Here is a 24069-nt window from a genome sequence, read left to right as displayed (position 1 = left end):
GGGACAAATTGACTACCTACAGCAAAAATAAGAAAAATAACAATAGAGAAAAATGGACTAAAGACTTAATCGAATGGTATCCGAATAATTCCGACCGACAAATTAAAAGATGGTCGGACGATTTACCAGAAGGATGGAGAAGATCAGCTCGAAATAAAGATGAAAATGAAGTGAAAGAAAATGGGGGAGGCCTATGTCAAAGGACAACCTGACTGTCAACTGTATATATATATATGTATGTGTATGTGTGTAGTTGTCAGTCAGGGTGTTATATAAGACTGACAACTGGAGGCCGATGATTTTGTCGTTTCGATTAATGTAGTTTGTGAAGTGTGAAAGAAAACAAATTAATCGTTTTAAACTTTTTTAATGTTACATAAAGAAACAAAACAAGTAAAAAAAAAAAAAATAATACAAAAAGTACATATTAATAATACATGTTACAACGAATTCAACAATTGTGAGTAAAAAAAAAACACCATAATTTTAGCTGCAATATTCACAGGTCGTGAAGGCAAGTCAAAAGCGATGTGTGTCCGTTAGTTAAGGCGTACGCTACGTGACGTTTTTTAATTTTCACGATTTCCAACCAAACTTCACTCAGTTTTTTTTTATATTATACAGATATTTTTATATGTTGCAATCAATTTTTTACTTCATAAAACAAGTATTACCAACGAACTAGGGACGGATTTCTAGTTATTATAATTAAAAGTAAAACAGTAACATGTGTTGCCATAGATAAAAAATCAAAAACCACAAAATGTTAACCACCTCTTTTGATTACCTTCACCACTTTTTTCGCTAGAATTCATTGGTTTAATGAAAACAAAAAATAAAACATAGCTGAAAATCTATAAAACAACCAAACAAGAAAAGATGTAGTTTTAAAAGATTCCACTTTTTTTTTCATAAAAATAAAATGAATTCTACTTATATAAAAGCAAGAAAGAAGACGTACAATTAAATCAAAAGATGACAAAGCTTAACCGAAATTAGAAAAAACCAAAACTATCTCTATATTAAAAAAAAATGCGAAATATAAGAATATTTATATATATGTTTTTGAAAAAATGCAACTGAATAACACATAACTACTTTCATAAAGAAAAGAAACTTCAAACTCTAAAAAAGACCTAATGAAATAATAAAAATCATATATACATAAAAATCTTATGCACATACATAAGTCTCGCCATAATATAACCTACTACTTTCCAAGGATTGCAAATGAGAGCAACATATTATGTTAAAAATACAAAAGTATCTTTTTAAATTACGTTCCATTACTTTTACATATATATTAGTATAGCGTATATTTAGGTGAAAACCTAATATTTACATAAATATTTATCAGGTTATTATTTAAATATATTTCATGTGATGAAAACATCAAAAATATATGGTCTTGTTATTGTACTAATACCTCAATAGAGAACCTCAATTTTTGAATCAATTTGTTGCAAATCCATTATCAATTTTATAAGCAATCCTTTGTGTAGTTAGTTAGTTGTTAAATCACCTCGGAATTCAAAATAAAGACTGGGCCAACTCGCACACTAGCGCCACCTACACATCTGTTATATTATCACTTTTGATTTATACCGAAACCTATAAACAATATCACTAGTGATAATGCTACACTAAACAATTTATTTTATTAAACAGTATTATTATAGTTTCCTATTAGACACAGTGCCACTATTTATTAAAAAGAAAAATGTGGCCATTTTTATAATCAATTGTCTTTACGATTAATAAAACAAATTATGATGTACGATATATATACATCTTTATTGTAAATACAATGTTTAGTATAATGGAAAATTATAACACTATCAAACAAAAGCATAATCTCCTGTGGTAATAAAAGTATTTTTAGTTTTATGTTATTTAAAAAAAAAATTATGGTGGCACACTAGCGTGTGCGGGTTGGCCAAATCTTAAACTCTCAGGTTGATGCTTTTTCTCATTTAGATTACTTTAGTGTCTCAAACAATGGCGCTTTACAAACTTCCCTCTAATTTCATAAATCCCTACGTGTATTATCACCATATACTTCATTGCCTCATCTAAAAAGACGTATCTAACATTTTTTTCCAAAATGAGTTTCATATTCGGAAACTGCAAATAAAAACAAATATGTATTTACAAGAGTTCAAAAAATGTCAGACGCATAACGCAGTATACTCGTTACGTGTTTAAATACGAGTTTCAAACTCAAAGACTAGATATTTTTGCACATTTTGCTATGACTCTGCACTTATCACGTATTTCAACTTCATCAGTCTATTTTTCCAAATGATGGCATTGAAACTATTTGAATCGTGTTGTTGGAAACACTCGAAAGACTGATTGGAAAAAGTTTTTTAATATTACACACACGATGTTTTATAATTCAATGCCATTTGGTTCTTCAACCCGATACGTCCGGAACCAGTCCGCTCCATACCAAACATTTTCATATCTATCCTAATAATAAATACACAATCGAACTTCATGTTGTTGCTACAACATCTATAAACTTATTGTACTCGTAACGCTGAAATCAGCATTTCACATCGTCACGAATATTGTACATTATGTTGTGCCTCACATAAGGCAACCAATAAAAAGGCAGTTGGTATTAAAACTGTACCAAATACCTACAACAACTAGCTGAAACCACACAATATAATATAAGCGGTCAAAATTTGCTAGAACAAAGTTTATATCACAATATGTACACTCGCCCCTTAGGATCTTAACGCTAGGTTACCAATAAGGCGCTGGTCCGTTTCTGCAGCGTTGTCCTTTGAACCTGTCTTCACTGAATGCGGCCCAGGGGGGGTTCCTGCCCCCCCGGTTCCCCCGGCCCTTACCTGGGAGGTAGTTTGGATACATCCTGTTGGCGCAAGCGCCGGGTCGACAGCCGTTTCGAGGCGTGGAGGGGTGGCTGCCACCCAGTGGTGGGGATGAGAACCTCTCCCATGGATCTGGCATCATACAACTGCCGCATCCCCAAGCGAAGTCACCTGAGAAATTATGAATCTTTTAACGAAATATAAACTGTTATTTTTAGTACATTTGAGAACAATTGGACCTAAGCCAGTGGTCTATTCTATATTTTTTAACCAACAGCTGTGTTTACAAAATGGTAATTGAAAAGGAATAAATCGCAAAGCCATAGGCAATAGGTTTCCAGTACTAAAAAACAAGGTAAAAATAAAAATTTTACGCGCTATTTACAAATCGACCAAAAAATTATCAGACCTTAACAACATTTAAAAAAAACACAATACCTGAATTATTCCAGAAAGCATGTAGTGCTATACAAAGCAAAATATAAATAGCAATATTAAAAACGTGATTAGTTCGATAATAATAATTAGTATATACATATACATATACTAATTATTATTGTCTTGAAATCTACAGATTTCAAACATCTTCCTCGAAATTTTACAGCACAACCAGTGTAGTAAGTACATTTCATCACTACATACACGGCCTGATGATCGCGCTCCACTTCGCATCGCGCTAAATCACGCCACACATGTAATGTCCAACATTTGAACACTTACATCATAATGTACTAAAATCAAATAGACCTTTGTCGTGAATAATATTTATTTTATACATCACTATCATTTGGCCAGAATTTGGAAGAATACCTTTGCATCATTCGTTTGCCCTAACGTTACATACATTTCAATATAATTACAAAATATATCATGATTCAAATGTATTTCACATACTATATTCAAAGTATAAACTATTCGCACAAACAATAAACCAATTTTAATTTTATAGCAAAACTATCATATTACAACAAGACATAAAGTGACGCCCGCTGGGTTACGTGTAGTCAAAGCGCATATACGAGTACAACATCTCTGTCACACGCCTTATACAGAGTGAGTTGTCACTCCACTGCATTTTAACATTATTATTACATTCGTACGTCTGGGTCTTCACGTAATCTGTCACAAATTTCTCGCACATTTATGTGTGATTTGAGACTGAAAAATGCGCTGAGACTATACTTAATCCACGCAAAAGGTAACCTCAATAACATTTCAACACTCCCTCGAATATTAGGCTAGTAGCGTTTAAATCGACGTTTTACATCACATTGGTCGATATCAATAAAGTGTGTTGACAAACTTCGTGTGTTACACACCCATCTATTTTACACTGTGACTTAATTACCGCGCCTCTTACGTAATGTAAAACAACTAAATGCTCATTTTTTTATACAGTTACTGGTATCTAACGGATAACCTTCCAAAGGCACATAAGAGAGACTAACATCTTTTATTCTACGATTTTTGTCTAAACGTAATAAAATACAGAATATTTTCTTTTTTTTTTACTTTTAATATCGTTTGTATAAAACGTTAACTCTATATTCGATTCCGCTACATAACGCTACTGTACTGTCTCGTGTTGCTTGGCTATTATAGAGTTAAGATGTGTAGAATCTCAAATTAGATTGTATTTTTTTTTTATATGAAAAAAACTACGAATCACGAAAAGTCGTAGAATAAAAGTTATTTATTTTGATGTACCCAAGTAGTCTTTAGGAGGTTTTGTGTTTGATACCAGTAACCCTGTATATTACCAAGCAGGCTAACAGGCCCAACTGATGGTAAGGGGTCATTGCAGCCTATCAAAGCCTGGAACGCCTGTTACACGCGCATTGCCTACTTTGTGTCCTAGGATCTTTTGCCACAACACCCTGTAATTACACTGCGTCTCTCACCACAAACCAGAGCATATCCATGCAAGCACTGCAATTTGGCGGTAGAAATAGTTGGGAGTGAGGCACCCAGGCAGACGACCTTTATACCAAAGTTTACTTATATCTGCTCGTATAATATTATATTATTATAACACAAATTAATCACATTTATTAAAAAACAATAGGCGATTGTGATCTGCGTAAGCCAAATATTTTAAAAATACATTTAATTTTAAAAGAATTATTAAAGGAGCAACAAGGATAAAAATCTAATAATTTCTAAAATATTTTAACATTCCAAACACGTTTTGATCCATAAAGAAATAAGTAAAAATCTTGACTTTAGCAATTGTAACATGTCATTATTTTACATAATAGGTACTTCATCTCGTTAGATTAAACAAGTCAAGAATTCCACCATAACAAAAACGCTAAATATTTTTTTGAAAATTACATATTCATAGCATTAAGGCGAATAATATTCTAATTTCTTAAGTAAAATATATCTATACTTTGACTGCAAGAAATTATTCGTTCGCTTATATAACTAACAATTTATTTAATTGATAAAATAACACTAATTCTACCGCAAATGTTACAACAACCTAACATAAAAGTTAACAACTCAGGTAACACAATCTGAGCAATATTACAATAGCAAAAAACTTATATAATATTTTAACTTCACACTAAATCATCTCATAATTTGCTCTTAACATAATATCAATTGTACTTCTCACCAAGAAAACAACCAAAAAATATATATATAAATAGATATCACACAGATTACGAGTTAACACAAGTGTTATGGATACCATATCATATCAATGTGGTTTCTCCTTGCAAACAATGGCTCATCTCCTCGCCTGTGGCGAGTGCCCAAACCTGTACTCGGGCTGACTTGATGGCAGCTTGCGATGAAACCATTGAAGTGGCTCGTGTTCTGGCAAGAAAGGATTTACTATCCAGTAGTTTGATTTAGCTATCGAAAACAGAAGTGATTATTATGTAACATGTTGTAGAAAAACATCAAAAGACCTGGTAAATCTGAAACAGAATTTCATATGACCAAACCGGGGTTCACCCCGAGACCGGCCTGTGTAGCAGTCCAGTTATACCATACGTATGAGACTATGAGGACAGTAGGGGTTTTAGAAATTATATCGTTAAAAATTTTATTACAAAGGCGTCCGCTGCGTGACGTGACTATGTACAAAAAGAATTAGGCGAAACCACTATCTCTCTTGCACGTAATGGGAGTGAATGAGACAGGCTACGACACGCGACACACAAAGGATAATTTGACTATTAATTTCCATTTATTTTATAGAAACAAATTAGACAAATCAAATGATTAGGGAGGCCCAAAATAATTTATTGGTATCATCTTGGCGAGAAGATAAATTGACGTAATACCAAACATTTTTAATAGCATTTTCAACAATACATTTATCTTCGACTGTGTGATCCGAGTACTTACATTTTACACTTTATTTAGGCACAATTCACATTGGAAACTAGCTCTAGCATTCTAGACCTGAATTTCTAGTTCACTGAGGATAAACGAAGCGAATTACAGATATATAATATGTAATTTTTGAAATTTTTAAAATGTCACCTTAACAGAATTCGGTCGAACAATATCCAATATATCTTAAAGCTATAGGGAACATTTTGAAAGGGATGTATTTATATAAATTTCATTAGGAATACTTTTTTTTTCACTATTTATATACCTGATAATATTTCCAAATAGAAACAATACTGAACGGTATTCTTACTTGACGTAGTATATATATAATTAATAATGATTATTAACATATAGTAAAATGTTAAATACAATTATCGAATATCCACAGTGAATCATTATATTTTTAGGTAAAATCACTACACTCTCATAATTAATATACAATAATAATTTACCACTAAGAAGGGACGAAAACGTGTGATGGGCACAAAGGATCGAGAAAATGAATTATCTTCTGTAAATATTCCATATTTTTATTTTAAAATATCTGATCTCGCTCATCGAGTCGCGATCGTCTTAATAATGAAGGGAACAAAACTATACGATTCTGCCGATACACGGTATATTTTATTAGATTAAATTTTTCAATTTTAATCAAGCCAACAAAAATATTTTTTGCATAATTTGTAGAGCACATTACTGAATGTTGGCGGCAATCGACGTAAAACGAATCGCACATTGTGATTGGTTATCATCATTTCTTATACGGTTAAAATGTAAATTTTGGTAATGTGTCAAAATATAGTCTGATTTTCTACTACAGTTCGAGTTTCATTTCTGCAGAATTAAATCTTTATTACTGGTGTTGGAGGAGTATATCCTCCAACACCAGTAATAAAGATTTAATTTTAAAATACTAAGGCCATTATGCCCACCACAGTGTAATTCGCGTACCGAGATACGGTGACAAGAACAACGCTCGTAAACTCCGACCAACTACTGAACATTCGAATCACCGTCGCATATTGTCAATGTGACAACTCGAACCTTACTGGACATGTTTTGGCGCATAACAAAAAAAAATTAAATGGTTCAAATTCAAAATTCGAATCTTAAAAGATTTTGTAAAGATTACCTACTAAATCCATGCTTAAAACACGTTTGTTTAGGTAGTTATTGAAGGAATATCTTGAAATGTGTTGAAATACACAATACACATTTTAAAAAGCAAAATCTTTGCAACATTTCAAATAAAATTATTGTAGAAATTATAAATTACATAAAATATTTCTTAAAAAATCAAGATTTATACCCACTAATTAAAGTTAGACATCTGAACCTAAGTTTGCTATGTCAATTTCCCATAAACAATTATTAACATAACACAATTTTTTTTATTTGCGCTATTTTCTGAAGTGTTCAGCCCAATATTCCATTATTATATACAACGTTTTTGTTTAAATTTCATAAACGTATATTAAACGTATATTTCCTTTCTTATGATCACATTGTTTTTAAATAATATAAACGAAACAATATTTGCCAGAACAAGCCTCCAGTATAATTCGAGTCAAACAATTTAAGGAACTAACATCAATACAAGGAAATCAACTATTTACGTATATTCAGGAATATAAACACATTTATGTATATACGGGAGCTTTCAATAGTTAAAAAATTTTACTGTCGCATTTCAAAAATTCATTTGTGTAGACATCGTGCGTACAAAAATGTATATTTTTACGGATATCGAAGAAAATCACCACAAATTCGATTTTTGGAAAGGAAATTATATTAATTTATACCGAAAACAGTTGGAAATAATGAAATATGGTTAAACAAACGTGTATCAATCGATTGATTTTCTTTTCTTCAATATGGGTATAATTTAATAGATATACGTAAATAAAAACACAAAAATAATTTATATATATTAAGATACGCAGTATCACCACAAATGAATTATTTCAAAATATGAAAAAATAGACTTTCTACCTGATTCTAGAAGAATCTGCTAACCGTTTACATTAGTCTGTAGAAGTGAATATGTAGTATTAAATTGATTCAATATGCCTAATTTATTTTAGGGTCATCTACGAGATACGTGATATATATAGGGTACTGCAACTAATTTTAAACTGACCAACAATTGAGAAATAAAATATTTCAATTTAATTATTCGCAACTTCTGACTAATAGCGAATATTCATTCGCTAATTTAAGTATAATATAATTTGAACGTATTTTTTATGTTTTACATCAATGTTATTTGTAAATATATTTCAACAAAACGTTTATACAAGTAAGTAATGTATAGCTGTTACACAGATCATATAACTATTGAGCACATATATCTTTCATAAGCCGTTACTGGTGTACCGTCGCGCGCGCTGCTGTTCGGAATATATTATTTAAATATTTTTTATAATACAATTTTTATAAATAGAAATAGGTTTTATCACAAACGATTTTAGATGTTTAATTTTAGTCTTTACTGTTTATTGTTTTGCAATACTGAATATTTTTAATAACACATATATTTGATTACAGCGACAAAAGCAAAAAGAAAATACAAAAAAAAATATCTTTCAATTTATAAAAAAAAACTGACATATTCCATAATACAATTTAGAGTACTGTTTCATATTGTCATACTAAAATCTCTAAATTCACCACAATCAAATTATACTGGAAAGATTATTTATCATTATTAGGTTATTTATTATCAAAGGTTATATCAGAATGTTAACTTCATAAAATTTTATAAGTGCGTGATTCCAACGGTACACAGTGATAGTAAAATTAACGAATTGACCTTAGCACAACTTACGTTTAACTTACGTTAGTAAAACCAATTTATTTACGCGCGAATTTAGACTAAGAATTTAATTTTACATTTTCTATGAAGAATGCAGTAACACTAAACAGTTTATACAAATTGATTTAACATATAATTACTTTTGTTTACTTTAAAAAATAACGTATTTTTGAATAAATTCTGATATTCGCCCAAACCCGCGCGTAACCCTATAAAAATGCAGAATACATATAGATTCATATACAGTCGTATGGAATCTATATACATTGTCTATGATCTCGAGTGCAGATTACGAAGTCTAAGACTTTTCTAGATTCTACAAGTAATATAACAGTGGGTTTTGTGCTGAGACAGGGTCCCTCAGTTGTATACTTAGGATCATTATTCGATAAAGTGTTGAGTTTTTTTTTTTCTAATTTTGTATCATCGGTCCTCGTTCTATTTTACTGTTATTTTTTTGTTTATATAGTGTAAATATTATTGTTATTTATGTTGTCGCACATAATTACATTTTCAAATGGTATCTTCACAAATACTACACGAAAACGAGTAACTTTTAACAATGTAACTAAATTTTTTTTTCACATTAGGTAGTTATCTGACAATACACTAGTTTGCCACGCCCATCTTAGGTCTTATATATTTTATTTGTAATGTAATATACTCAGCACGATTTTATTTAGTGTTTTTAACCGTTTAAATTTAAACATACTCGTTTGTAACGTTTAGATTCAAATAATACCGCCTCAGTCGAAACTTTCTCATTTTGTGGACAATTTTTGCTATAAAATTATAACTATTAACAATTGCGAATCACAGTCGAGTCAAACCAATTCATTTTCCCGACAAAAATTGCCCACGAAACTGGAAACACCGTATCATTTTGGAGCGCTCGAAACTTCTAGAATATTTTATATTATGAAAAAAAGCGTTGGAGTGTAACAGTGGAGAGGGAACTAAGCGCAAACCAACTATAATATCACTTATGGTGTTGCGGATAATCGCTTTTACAGACATTAATATTTGGGATTTTGTTAATGTTCAAAACATTTTTTATTTACATTTATTAATTATTTTACAAGAAATAAATATATATATATTTTGTTTTAATAAAACAAAATTATTTCTTATAGTTAACAACACAATCTGGATTATTTGCTTTCGTGTTGAAAATTTAATTTAAAATATATTTATTAGTAAATTTAAGTGTAGTGTTATGAGGCCTTTCCGTGTTTTGCTCACTAGATTGCGCTAGTGGAACCTCACAACTGTCAAATAGTACACTCGTTTGACTATGACCGGATGTGCGCGGGCCCTGAAAAAAACTTTTCCCGCCCTTTTTAACAACTCAGCATCACCGCAACACCCGAAGCCTTAACCTATATATATTACGCTACGAAAACGAAAGGTCCATCGCGCTTATATCCTCGAATCGGACAAGCGAAACTTCTTGCAGTAAAGCCCTTTTCAAAACGGGCGATGGTGGCTCATATAAGACGGCTGGTTGTAGAAGTCGCGGCGGAGGAAGCGGTTGGAGGAGCCGCTGTACATTCCGTAGTTGGTCGTGTAATCTTGTCTGTGGAGCATGTCCAGTTGGTCGAGGCTGTGGTGGCGCACCGGCACGTGCGGGACTGAAGCTGGTCCGAGGCAGCGTGCGTAATAGATAAATATATTGGGACAAATCTACTAGACCTTGGCCATGAAGCCTAATTTGGCTTTTATTGTAAGTGATGGGTAGCATTTCTAAATAGTTTAAAATTTTTGATTTTGCTCCTAAGTTAGATGCCTTATATTATAGGATAGCTCTAGCTCTAGTTTAATGATATATTTTATAATAAATACATATTATATTACATCGACAAATATTATATTACAATATAAATTTCGTACAGGCCAAGAGTGTTGACTGATGAAACAAAACCGTTAATAAAAATCAGTAGAGATTCTCAAATCTGGCGTCTCTCATTTGCACGTCCATTCCATATACAGTCATTTGTTATTGAGCTACTGGGCTATTTAATTATTTTTGCATAGATTCATTAGCATTATACATGAATTATGATGTACTAACCTCTATTGTGGTGGAAACCCGCCGCCCATCCGGCGTAGTACGCCGCTTTCTGCTTACCATGCTCTTCGGCAACCTGTAATTATTTGTCCATTATTAATACAAACTATAATACACATCGCCGTATTTCGAATCCTTGTATTCATTAGACAGTAATTTTGACATTTAACATATGTTGTCAATTAGAACTCGATCGTCGAACGCAGCCAACCAATCACACTGCGTTGTTTACAAGTCACAATGACATATTACATATCATATTGATTGGCTGCATTTGTCTGCTGTCAGATCGAATATTAGCACATTCCCACGAAATTATTTTAATATAACATGTGAAGCATAAAAAAAATAATTTGTAATTTAGCCTTACTGCCTTATGAATACTTTATAAAAAATCTGAAAATCAGCCGCTTCTAAATTTAAAATAAATCTATAATAATTCAGCAAATCAATCGAATCGCAACAAAATTCTGGAAATCAACGTAGGAAACAGCGAAAGCCAAATCGATGAATAAAAAAGCAAAATCAATTCTATACAAAGAGAATGAGAAGGCGAAGAAATGCGATATAGACTAAATACAGAGAGAAGGGACACTTATCATTCCTATAGAGAATTTAAAGTAAATTGACCCATAATAACCCAGCGACTGGCAGCGACCAGTCCCCAAATTTTTTGTCAATGCAAAGTGAATCTACAGCTTTCAGTATAAAGCTCATTTTTCAATGAACTTTATTTTGTTTTGTGGGAGCGATGCAGCGTATCGTTTATGATCTTCATATTAAAACATTTATAAGTTCAGGTCACAAAAAAAAATAGGTACTTACTCAAAAATAATTATAGTGAAAAAAGAAATGTCATCAAGAAAATGGAAGAAGAACAGTAACTACATATTTAACACAAAAGACGACTACCCTAAAGCATTTTATATTATGGCATATATATGCCTCCAACTCTTCCAAAACAATGATTGATGTAAAGCTAATCGAAATACATAAAATATGTCCTACATAGTAAATCGGACACTTAATGGTAGGTACATCATAGGTTAACCCTTGTAACATAATTCGCCAGAAATAATTTTACTATTTGTTTTAGTTTACTTATTGTTACATCTAAAGTGTTAAACTTCAAGACTTCTTTCTCGAATCGACCATTCCAGTTACAACATAAAGTTTTTTTTTTTTAAATAAAATGACAAGACATCCTCTCTGTATTTAATCGTCCAGCGGCAAAAATTTAGCCCTAATTCGCACCATAGTGTCACTGTGCAGCCGCAGTCGACTGCTGGCGCGCCACACGGCCGCCGCCGAACGCTTGTAGATCGCGTCCGTTGCCGTCGGCTGCCGGAAGGCAAATGACAAATTTAGACCCACGCCCCGCCAATTGTACATGCAAAACCCACGTGCGGCTGGTGTGCGAAAGTGATGGATAGATTTCTCGTGGTGGCGTAAAGAGCGAGACAGCGCGATACTCGTTTGCTATTTGTATTGTGATTTAAGTGTAATTCAATACGTTATTACAAATTATCTACACACGAAAGGTGTTTTTTCCTTTGTATAGTGCACGGTTAATATTTTTTTATTTATTTATGTTTATAGCACATCTTTTTAAGAGGTAAAAATAGGTTATTAATATCTATTGGACATTTTTTTTTGTTTATCTTATTACAAAACTAAGAAATTTGCTCTAAAGCATCCACTTACTATAGATAGTCGTAATTAAGTTGAAATATAAAATTCTGAAGAATTAGTTTATATGGAGATACAAGGCAAGAATAAAATTAAAGAAATTGAACACTACAAGTACTACCTACTCTTTATAATTTATAGCGATGCACCTGCGCAGAAATCAAAAATTTTACATAATGAAATTTTATTTCAGCCTACAAAATATTATCATTATATCGGCCAATCACAGCGCTCCATACCACCTCTTGCCAGATGGTCCAACCGTCTTTGTCCTACCGATCGGACGACTATCGGTTGCGTACTTGAACAAAAGTATTTTGAGCAATATATAATCAGACCAGTCATATTGTTTTTGATTTAAAATCTTACGAAATAAGGTCATTGTTTGATTGACGTTTTCATTCGGTTTGAAAACACTATTGAATGAATGAATGAGTTTACTCTAAACTAAATTCATCTAGGCATTTTGCTCTAATGTAAAAATAAAAAGTTGAAGTGCCTTTTGAGGCCGAGACAAAACAAGACTAAATTACCCGATATGAATGTTCGATAAATCATTATTTTTAACCTTATTACCAGACCACAAGGTGCAAAATCTGATTGGGATAAGAAATTAAAACGTGTAATAGATGGCGCCACCGACCTTAACACTGAGGGGCTCAGTGCCGCCCTCTGGTATCACATTGTTTAACGCAGCTATCGCTTCTTGCGCTTCTTCTCTTTTGTCGAATCTGTAACCAATATATGAGTTATGAACTAATATTATAAAACTGAAGGTATATTTTTTTGTCTTTCTTTCACTTCGAAACGAAACAATATAATTAATTTAATAATTTTTTGTAATTATTAAATTGAATAAAGAATTTTAAATCATTGGAAAGAAATGAGCTCTACGCTCGATAAGTATCCAATGTTAAAACATATCACGTATCGATGAACAACAGTTTGTCTCATGTCTTTGACATTTAGAAAAAATCTTCAAATTTCAATATTATCCTTTAGGAACATTTTTGCGCGTCACCAAAATGTCGCAGATTCATTCGGAGTGTACGAGGGTAGCGGTGATCACGCACATCAAGTGGGCTGCATAGCTGTTTACCTTCTTATTATACTTTTTTGCTACTAACCTAACAAAGGCGACCCCTCTGGGAGTGCCGTTGCTCTTGTCCCTCAGGATGTGTTTTTGCACTATCCTGCCGTACTTGCCGAATATAGTCTCCAGCTGGTCTTCGGTTATGGCGCGAGGAAGGTTGGTCACGTATAGATTCGTCTCCTTTATGTCGTCGCCTGACGGCCGGGCGTATGATACCTGAAAAATAGGGTGTTATCCCCTTTTTAACTAACTGTCTAAAATCAATCGTGAGGTTGCAATTAACCATTCGATTTTTTATTTCAATTTTATTAAACCGAATAAAGTTAAATTTAGCTGTATGAATTCGGAAACACCAGTCGACATGCGATTCGGCTCGTGACGTCACTCAGTAATTTCATCTAACTCACTCTTGCACATACTCGTTCAGTGTAGGATTACTAACGGAATGACGTCACTGAACGAATATGGCGACCGAATATGGCCTTTTTGACATTTGAACAAATCATTTTTAAAATAGACATATAACATCAACGCTTCATTTTTATTGATAGATAACGACATTTCGCGTTTACTTTTTATGAGATCTAAATTACTATAAAGAGATAAGCGTTTGTGAGTTTGTATGTTTGAGGCGGGTAATCTCCGAAACTACCGAACCTATTTCAAAAATTCTATCACCATTAGAGAAGTACATTATCCAAGATTGCTATACATTTTATCTCAAAATTCCCACGGGAGCGAAGCCCCGGGCAACATCTAATCTATCATAAACATTAAACATGCATTTTTGTAAGTGTTTATGGTGGAAAATAGGCCTATTATTACATGATATCAGTTTTCATCCTCTCTTTTCGAGTGAATTTTAACTATGTGATTTTATAATTGTGAAATGTAATTGTAATTTATTTATGTGATTCTATAATTGTGTAATTCTTCAAAGGGTAACCAAAATATTGGCCGGAAGTACCTTTAATCGCTTGTTCCTGAGCTGGTACCCGTTGAAGGTGTCTATCGCGCGCGCCGCGTCCTCCTCGCGAGTGAAGTTGACGAATCCAAACCCGTAACTGTAGCCAGTCTGCAACCGACACACAACATCACAATTTAGAGTATGATAGCGATTAGTAATAAGTATAGGTAGTATACAACATGTGGGTATATTGCAAGTAATCGAAGACGAAGACCAAAAATAATAAAGAACTTCAAATAGAATGTACACTTCAACTCTCTCTCGCATATTCCGGGTTCCTTCCTCAGCTGTTGAGCGTTTCAGAGCGTTTCTTCCAGAGCCCAGGGAACGCTTTATTACCTTTTCGTCTCCACTTCGCACAGTTGTCAGCATACATCACGAGATCAAGCCAGCATTTCTCGTGTTTGCCTCCACAGGCACCGCGCCTACGACGGAGCATTGAAATCTCCGTGAGTCGCAATTATTGTGCTGCTAGAGCACCGACCACGCTTCAGTACCATATAGAAGGACAGGTCTTATCATGTATTTGTAGACCTGTACTTTCAGGCTGACCGAATATGGGGTCGCAAATAAGGTGTTCAGATCAAAATATCATCAAAATCAATATATCAAAAAGTCCGGAGAAAATTCCTGACATTTGATGAAAATTGTGGACTTTCTTTTATTTTCATTTTGACGTCATTTTATTACATTAATGTATGTTTCATGTTTCATTAATACACCGTGCAATGCAAATGAATAAATAAACCAAATCGTTCGAATTTAAGATTCTGAAGTGTTTAAGAATATTTATGGGAGCATTAAATATCATAAGTAATATTGTTATAAAAATAAATGTTATTGTTAGTTTGAAAAGTTATAGGTTAAAGGTACCTTTGATTTATAATAAAAATAATTAATAAATGTGAATTTTTCATTTCTTTTTTTGACTCGTCACTTAATTGTAGAAATTCCGGACGGTTTAAGATTCCCTCCGAATTCCGGACAAAGGCCTATATTTCCGGACTTGTCAGGAAAATTCCGGACGTATGGCAACCCTAGTCGCAAATTACACCAGTTAGATCCGGCCACTGAAATGTAAACTTCATCGTTTTCTTCTCTTCTCGTCTTCAGTGTTTTCTCCAGTCTAGAGGTCAAAGACTTTAGAGACAGCGTAAGGAACTTCAAGTCAATAACAGAAAAGTCCACGAGTGCCGTCTGCGCTGGTACGGGTACGTCTTGCGTAAACCGACAAGTTCTCTTTTCTTTCTCTTTTCGAGTGTGCTATTGCCAACACTGGTGTCAGATTTTAATCAAGTCACCTAAAGACATCTGACATGACTCTTTACGACTACCTACCGCCATCTAATGGCGAACAATCGCATATGCACTAGTGAACTAAACTGTCCAGCAGTGGTTTCCTCACGATGTTTTCCTTCACCGCAATCAAGGTGGTCTATGAAATTTAGTGACCACGACCCTCAGCCATGAGGAATACGACCGTATGGAGAGGACGTCTGCAAAAAGGTATTATGTAAAGATGCTCAACTCAGCATGTTACAAAATGTTTATATAACACTTTGGTGTCTCTTTTCTCAAACACATTATTGACAAAAGAGTGTCAAAGAAATCAAGTGTTATATAACATTTTGTAACATGCTGAGGTGTGAAGAGGTGGTGGTGTAATTGTTAAGATCTGTGGATCTAAAGGTCTCAGGTTCGTATCCTACTCGTGCCATATGAGTTTGTGTACCAATCTCACTCATATATAGTAGTTTCCATAGACGGACACGCTGGTGGACAGTTTAGTTCACTAGTGTGTATGCGACTACCTGCCACTAGATGGCGGTAAGTAGTCGTGAATAAGTGATGATGACATCCTGAGCACCTTTAGTTTTGATCTAACCTTAAAATCCTTCATAACACGGCAGCTCTCGATTGGGCCAACAGTCATGAACATGGCATAAAGGTCCTTCTCGGTCATCGTTTGCGGCAGGTAGTTGACGATGAGGTTGGTCTTGGCGGAGTCCCCGCCGGCGGCCGACACCCCGCCCCCCTCCGACATGCTGCCCCAGCACCTCGGCACGCCTGAACGGACTCTGTATTGCTGTTGGATTTGCTGAAAAAAAAAAAAAAATTTTTTAATCCATTAATTGGCTACATACATACTTGACTGAATAACCAAATACAATAATTGAACGTCACTTTAATTGATAAGTTTTATTAATTACGAGATTTACTATGTTTTCAGTGTCATCAAAGTATATTAGTGACGTCACAATAGGTACATAATTGTCATACAAGCTCCATGTTGTTTTTTTCAAACAATTATTTGATTTGACTAGTTGGAAAGTAGCTAATTTTTTAATTCATCACTTTTATGTAATTGCTTGCGAATTCCCCGCCTTTATAACGTACTAGCAGCACGGCCCGACTTCGCTCGGATAAAACCATAAGAAAATTATACATCTAAACGTACTTCAGGTACCTATCGCACTATCTATATAAAAAACAAAGCATTAAAATCCGTTGCGTAGTTTTAAAGACGCATACATAGGGATCGACGGACAGCGGGAAGTGACTTTGTTTTGTATTATGTATGTAGTGATGAAAATCGTTAAAATAATAAACTATTGTCGACATCTTGATTCCATGTCATGTGGCCCCGCCCTCGATGAGCTGCATCGCGTGCTTCAGGTCACATTCGGAGCTGCGATGCCCAGGGGGTAAAAAATCAATCATTAAATTTTGAAGATTTGGCTATACTTTTAGAACAGACTAACGAACCCTCTTTGGGGATTCTATCATCGCTTATCAGCTATTAAGGTATATGTCCCTTAGTCGCCTTAAAAATCCACAGGATTTGCAGTGGTCCGATTCTAGGGCGGGAGCATACGCCACAATATGTAACCTGCATATTCCGTAAGTTAGTTTACGGTGTACCGAAAAAGTGGGTCTTAACGGCCGTGACCTAATATAAACGGACAAAACTCGACCCCGAACGAAATGGGGTTAGCATCGACATCCCCCGTTCTAGACTACCACTCGTGTTTCTTTTAGTTGATGTATTATATTAAAATTAAATATTTATTAACAGTTATAAATGGGGTAGTTTGTTTGTGTACAAAATAAAAATATGCAAATGAATACATATATGGTACATTATGTATATTCATCATAATCATATCGAGTGTGTTATTGCTAACACTGATGTTAGATTTTTATCAAGTCGCCCAAAGGCATCTGACGTGACTTTTACGACTACTTTCCTCCTTCCAGTGGCAGGTAGTCGCATACACACTAGGGAGCTAAATTTTCAACCAGTGTGCAGGTTTCCTCACGATGTTTTCCTTCACCGGAAGCAAATGGTAGTCTATGAAAACAACTATTTGGTATACAAACTGAACGAACCTGAGACCTTTCGATCCACAGGCTTAACCATTACACCACCACCGCTTCATATATTGAAAAACGATTATCAAATGTCACTTTCATTGATCAATTTTATACGCGTATAAAGTAACATTTAGTTTTTTTTTTGTTGTTATTAATGCGTAATTTTAATTTAAGTACTCTGTAAGTATTTTTTTTGGACAACGGGCTCATGGCGAACACGGGAGAAAAAGAGAAATTATTAAAAGTAAATTTATTTGAAATAAAATTTTGAGATCACTAAGATTTTTCAATTAAATTGGGTAAAAAGGAATTTATATCATTGAACGCCAAAAACAACATTAAGTTAAAAAAATAATATACTTAAATTAAAAATACGCAAAATAGCCAATTGGGAAATAGGTGTATGGGTGGGCCAATTGTATTAACAATATACAATTAATATTGTTAATACAATTGGCCCACCCTTACACCTCTTCGTTTTGCAACTAATGGTTCTGTCTACCCCGCAATGCATAAAGACGTGATCTGGGGGCACGGGTGCCTCCGTCAATCGTATTGAATACATGTAAGTACGTACCATCATTTAAGTTTTGATTGAACACATGACACAAAAATCGCACGTCACATCGCCTATTTTAACAGATAGATTCTTCCCAAACTTCCTAGGTGTATGTATAAATGGTACTACTGTTCTGTACGTGTTTCAATGGTACTACTCGACACGAAATATGACAAAAGATCCGCAATCGGTGACACATTCAACTGCAATAGTTGCATTTAAGAAGTAGGTTACCAACGCGCGCTCATATCTGCGGACAAATTGTCGAGCCAAAATTGTTTGTGTCAAGTTCAGATTATATTTTTTCAAATATGATTTGAATTTATTCACAATTCGTTTTGGCAGCTTACAACTTTACAAGTCGACAATCCGCACATAAATACTCTACTCAATTTTCGAATATATTTTTTTACTTTGGCAAGCTACACGATCCACCTGAACCTATGGAAAGATTGCCAAATCAGTGCGATATGTATAAAATAAATGCAAATCCTTTTATGAATGTACAGTTAAACCCAACTAATTACTAGGAAGCCGTACATTTTGGCTTGAGTATTAATAAATCAAATCTATTTTCTTTACGATAACATACAATATAATGAAAAAGGTAAATGGCAAAACTATTCTGCTATAATTGCTAAAGTAATTGTACTACCATCAATCTTTGAATCGATGAATAACCGAAATTAAAAGATTTTGAATTCTGGCCCTTACTATGAACGCTAACGGAAGACAGAGTTTGGAAGAACCAAGAAACAGGGGAGTTAATGAAAAGCCGAATATACTGGACATAGTGACAGTCAGACAGACACTAGTTGGTTATCTGCAGAGAATTAACGTCGCGTCCAATCAACCTACTCGTATAAATAAATAAATGAGGACAAACCACACATATTGAGCTAGCCCCAAAGTAAGTTCGAGACTTGTGTTATGGGATACTAACTCAACGATACTATATTTTATAACAAATACATATATAGATAAACATCCAAGACCCGGGCCAATCAGAAAAAGATCGTTTTCCATCATGACCCGAGCGGGGATCGAACCCGGGACCTCTCGGTTCAGTGGCAAGAACTTTACCACTGCGCCACCGAGGTCGTCAAAATATCTATCCTACCCACATCCCTGAATAATAAATAAGTTTGGGAAAAATTGTAGGTGTCCTAAGTGATTAATGAGCCTGGTTACCCTACATCTCGGGTCTTGCATGCCGGTCTTCAGAATCTGGCAAGCTTCCAATGTAAATGGATCCCCTTACCAGCCCTAGTTACAGTGTTCATTAATAATGGATTTATAGAAGACATTAGGCCTTTTAAAAGACTGTATTCGTGTATCGGCACTTGAAAGGGAAAGTTTTTAGGGCTAGGCCCACATAAGAGAAGTTAATCAAGTCAGCTTCTTCAACGCCAGCAGAAATAGTCATTTGTTTAATAGCTATAAGGTTCATTTTCATATCCGCCCTCGAAGTCTCCTCTTGAGGTCCAAATTCGCTCTCAACTCGCGCTACGAACACCGCGATAATCGAGTATTATTTCTTTATATCGATTACTACAAAAATTATAAAATATATATTTTAAGTAACAGTTTATGCCACAATTTATACATAATTTTCCATTACTTTTCAAAGAAAATTCACAATCGAAAACAATCGATGATGCATTGGATTGAACTTGTACAAAAATGTTTTTTTTTGTGAACGCAGAATTATAAAAAATATAAAATACTAGCTACGCCTCTAGGCTTCGCTCCTGTGGGAATTTCAGGATAAAAAGTACCTCCCCTATGTGTTATTCCAGGTTATATACCCCGAATCTACCCGTGCAGCAAATTTAATAACAAACGGTCCAGTAGATTTTGCTTGAAAGAGTAACAAACATACATACATACACACATCCTCACAAACTTTCGCATTTATAATAATAGTAGGATTTATATATCCCTTGTTGTTTTTGTTAATGCGCGCCGGCTAAGTACCGGCTGCAGTGTACAAACTTTTATTAATTCAGCCTTGCATTGAAGGAAGGTAGAAAATATAAAATATTGATTTAAAAAAAAGTTGATTTGAACATTTGGCCCATAACTTGCAAGTACCTACACTAATACCACTCTATTTGTAGTGGACAAGTACTCAGTTTCATGCGAAACAAGATTTTATCAGTGAAGGCTTGAATTCTATTCAGGGTGTCGTATGAAGTGGCGAATTCTATTCATTCAAGCCCATTCAAGTAGCTTCAGCTTGATAATACAACAACAAGGTACTTGTTTAGACACAATGACAAAATGTATGTTACAATTAAATCTACACAAGGTCAGTGCTATAGTATAAAGCCAGAAATGGTAGATAAGTATCTACATTCTCAGAAAAATATTCACATATCGGCATATCACAAATAAGAATATATTTTTATTTATTAATTTTGGGAACGCCTGTTCGAGCACCAGATGGGTGATAAGTCCTCCCATACTGGGACCATTACACCCAGTACCAGACATCACCCAGATCAGTCCTTCCATACTTGAACCATTATACTCGACAAGAATATAAGTATAATATTATGGGGATATAAAAAAAAACAACTCACATTCTTAGAAAATACACCAACACTATACTTCTTATATTAATCCAATAACAAGAATAAACTCTTGAACAAGACTAAATGAACAAATTAAGGGAATAATGAAAAAAGTTGCAGCGAGCCGTTAGAAATAACAAAAACTAATTCAATACAAGCTGGCCAACTAGATTTTTGATAAATCTAAATGGTTGAGATTCCAAACTCAATGTCTCTTAATATTTCCATAGATTATATAAAAAAATATATTCCACTTAGATCATAATTTTGTTTATAGAATGTTAACTAGCCAGCACCATTTTTTAAATAACAATATCTGATAAAATCCAAAGAATTTGTACTTGTTAATCATTGTTGTTTTTCATTTTTCCTTCTGATTGGTATACTATACATTGATTCAAAAATTAACCTTTTCTTAAGTAATTTCATGGAAAATTGTTCAAGGTTTCACCCAGATGTGATTTATCTAGCACAGCACTACAGTTACAGTTAATTTTGGTATGGTTTAATTAAATAATATTATATTTTTTTTATTAATTTAAATGAACCAAAAATAAAAATGTTATCACAAAAAATTTAATTTTAGTAAAAACATTTATTTGTTTATAATAAAATAATAATAATAATAATTTATTTCAGATTTCAATTCATATGAGAGTTATAAATAAATATCCCACTGCTGGACAAAGGTTAAAAAACATTATAGTACTTTAATAAAATATATAAAAAGTACTCACATTCTCCAAGGAATTGAAACCCCTGTCCCAACTGCTGACAGGAGTGCCACCAAAAAGGTATCCCGGGTACCGATCACACATTTATTACACTTTTACATACACCAACAACAAAACTACACCTATCTAAACTCTAATAAATATTGAGCAAACACTTTAAAACTTCATTTCATATTTAACTTAAAAATTAAACTTCTTAAAACCCCAGCTGAGATTACTCTTGAATCTGAAATTAAAAAAATAGTGTTCAAACATGCCTTGGGTAGTAAACTTGGTGGGTAGAGTAGATATTCGAATTTTGAATAAAAATCTAGTAACCCACGACAGGACTATGGTTTATTGAACTTATAATTTGGCAGGTCATTCACCTTAAACCCTGTAACATGTTTTTATTTAAATATGTTTTTGATGTTGTTCTAGGTCTATATTTTTAAGTCGTGTTCTGATTTTTACATAAATACGTGAGGATAATTAAATATAACGTGTTAATAAAAGTACGCGAATTTTATTGATTTGATTTAATAGATGATACGCGTACATATCAGTACACAAGCTATATAGGTACCTACGATTCAAATTGATATTATTATGTGAAATAAGTAGAGAAATGAGGAGTGTGTAGTTATGCGTATAATTTTAATCTTTATAGGAAAATATCAGTTATAATAGGATTTTATTAAATTATTTACTGGATACGACGCCAACTTAATGACATTACGTTTAAAAAAGCAGTGTATCTCAGAAATAAATGATTAAATATTATACTTACGTTTCCAATTATCAATTAATGTAGTAAATATTTTCGAGACAGAAAATATTTTTAGATATCTTTTAATTTGTTCAAAATTTATCACAAATTCTTCACTTCACCACTCCACTCAGTCTTCATTTGACAATTTGAGTTGACATATGACATAACATTTGGTTTGCACGTCCATGAAGTGAAACACATAGGGCGAGTGAAACTGTTCGAAGCCGGTTTTTCACCGATTTTTTGTATTTTTCTATTTTTACTTGATAAAGTTGATTTAAATAATAAAATAAATAAATTATTATTATTGAGTAATTATAAACCTAATATAAAAATGTCATGTGTATCACTAACACACGTATGAGCTTTTACAGCTGTGGTTTCGCTTTAAAATCAAGTTTACAGTTTTCTCTATTTACTAGCGCTAAATTCAGCCCCAAAAAATAGTAAAGCATACGCTTGTATGAGACGTTAAATGCAGAACTTTTAAATCCAAGTGCAGTCCGCATGCCGTGTGGACTTTTTTGTTTGCTTCTAGGCCTTCAACAATGTTTTTTTTTTATTTTGTTTATTCCCTCGTTTCATTGAGGAGGCAAAGGGTTCTAACCCATCAGCCAAGTCTTTTGTTAATATTTTTCCTTCCACAATGTGGCAGGCATACAGTTGAGTTCTGTGGGCAGGCAGGGGCAGGCACATGGAGTTCATCCAAATGAAATTTGTGTCGCGTGGCACAAATTTGATTTGTGTTAGTTAGATGAATATTTGTGGATCAAAATTTGACACAAATTTTGACAGTTGGCGCGAATGTTTTGCCATTGCGTATTAGTAGTAAACTTTGTCTGTCTTTACTCATACTTTAATTGTTTTGTATGTGTGTTGGTAGAAGATATAGTATAAAATATTTTGAAGATTTTATAATCTTCTACCTTAAAGTCGACGTAGCGACCAACTGCAAGTAGGCATATTTTTCTCTAAAATTTTCCTCCATGTAGCAACATTATAAAATTTTTGTACCATCGATAGTTTTAATAAATCGATTGTAATGTCACTAGAAATATCAATAGGATCTATTCTATCGATATTATCGATAATTTGTTGTTTATAGGCACAAATTATAGTATTTGTGTTGTGTCTATAACCAATAAATTATATTTTATATAATCGACACTATAGAAAAAAAATATTCGATAGTACAATCGACAGACTATCGATTAACAATCGATGATCACGATCGAGTGGCAACACTAC

At 33.5% G+C, this 24069-nt stretch overlaps 1 protein-coding gene across 4 annotated transcripts; it reads right to left on the bottom strand.

The window, feature by feature from the left end:
• Positions 1-351: 351 nt before the first annotated feature.
• On the bottom strand, positions 352-22959 carry LOC128679504 (sex-lethal homolog). 4 transcript variants are annotated; one of them, XM_053761792.1, is made up of 8 exons: positions 22840-22959; positions 22074-22296; positions 16712-16924; positions 14827-14934; positions 13894-14075; positions 13410-13497; positions 11081-11153; positions 352-3014 (listed from the first exon to the last, which is right to left on the bottom strand). In XM_053761792.1, exons 2-8 carry the CDS (start codon positions 22152-22154, stop codon positions 2755-2757), a joined length of 1005 nt encoding a protein of 334 aa, XP_053617767.1. In that variant the 5' UTR covers positions 22155-22296; positions 22840-22959; the 3' UTR covers positions 352-2754. The 4 variants fall into 4 exon arrangements, with proteins under 4 accessions (XP_053617767.1, XP_053617770.1, XP_053617771.1 ...); XM_053761796.1 differs by having other exon boundaries at positions 2892-3030; XM_053761793.1 differs by lacking the exon at positions 352-3014 and adding an exon at positions 6321-10646.
• Between the last annotated feature and the right edge of the window lie 1110 nt (positions 22960-24069).

The sequence above is a fragment of the Plodia interpunctella genome, chromosome 21 (genome assembly GCF_027563975.2).
Source record: "Plodia interpunctella isolate USDA-ARS_2022_Savannah chromosome 21, ilPloInte3.2, whole genome shotgun sequence".
Taxonomy (NCBI): domain Eukaryota; kingdom Metazoa; phylum Arthropoda; class Insecta; order Lepidoptera; family Pyralidae; genus Plodia; species Plodia interpunctella.
This window is presented reverse-complemented; position numbering and strand designations above follow the sequence as displayed.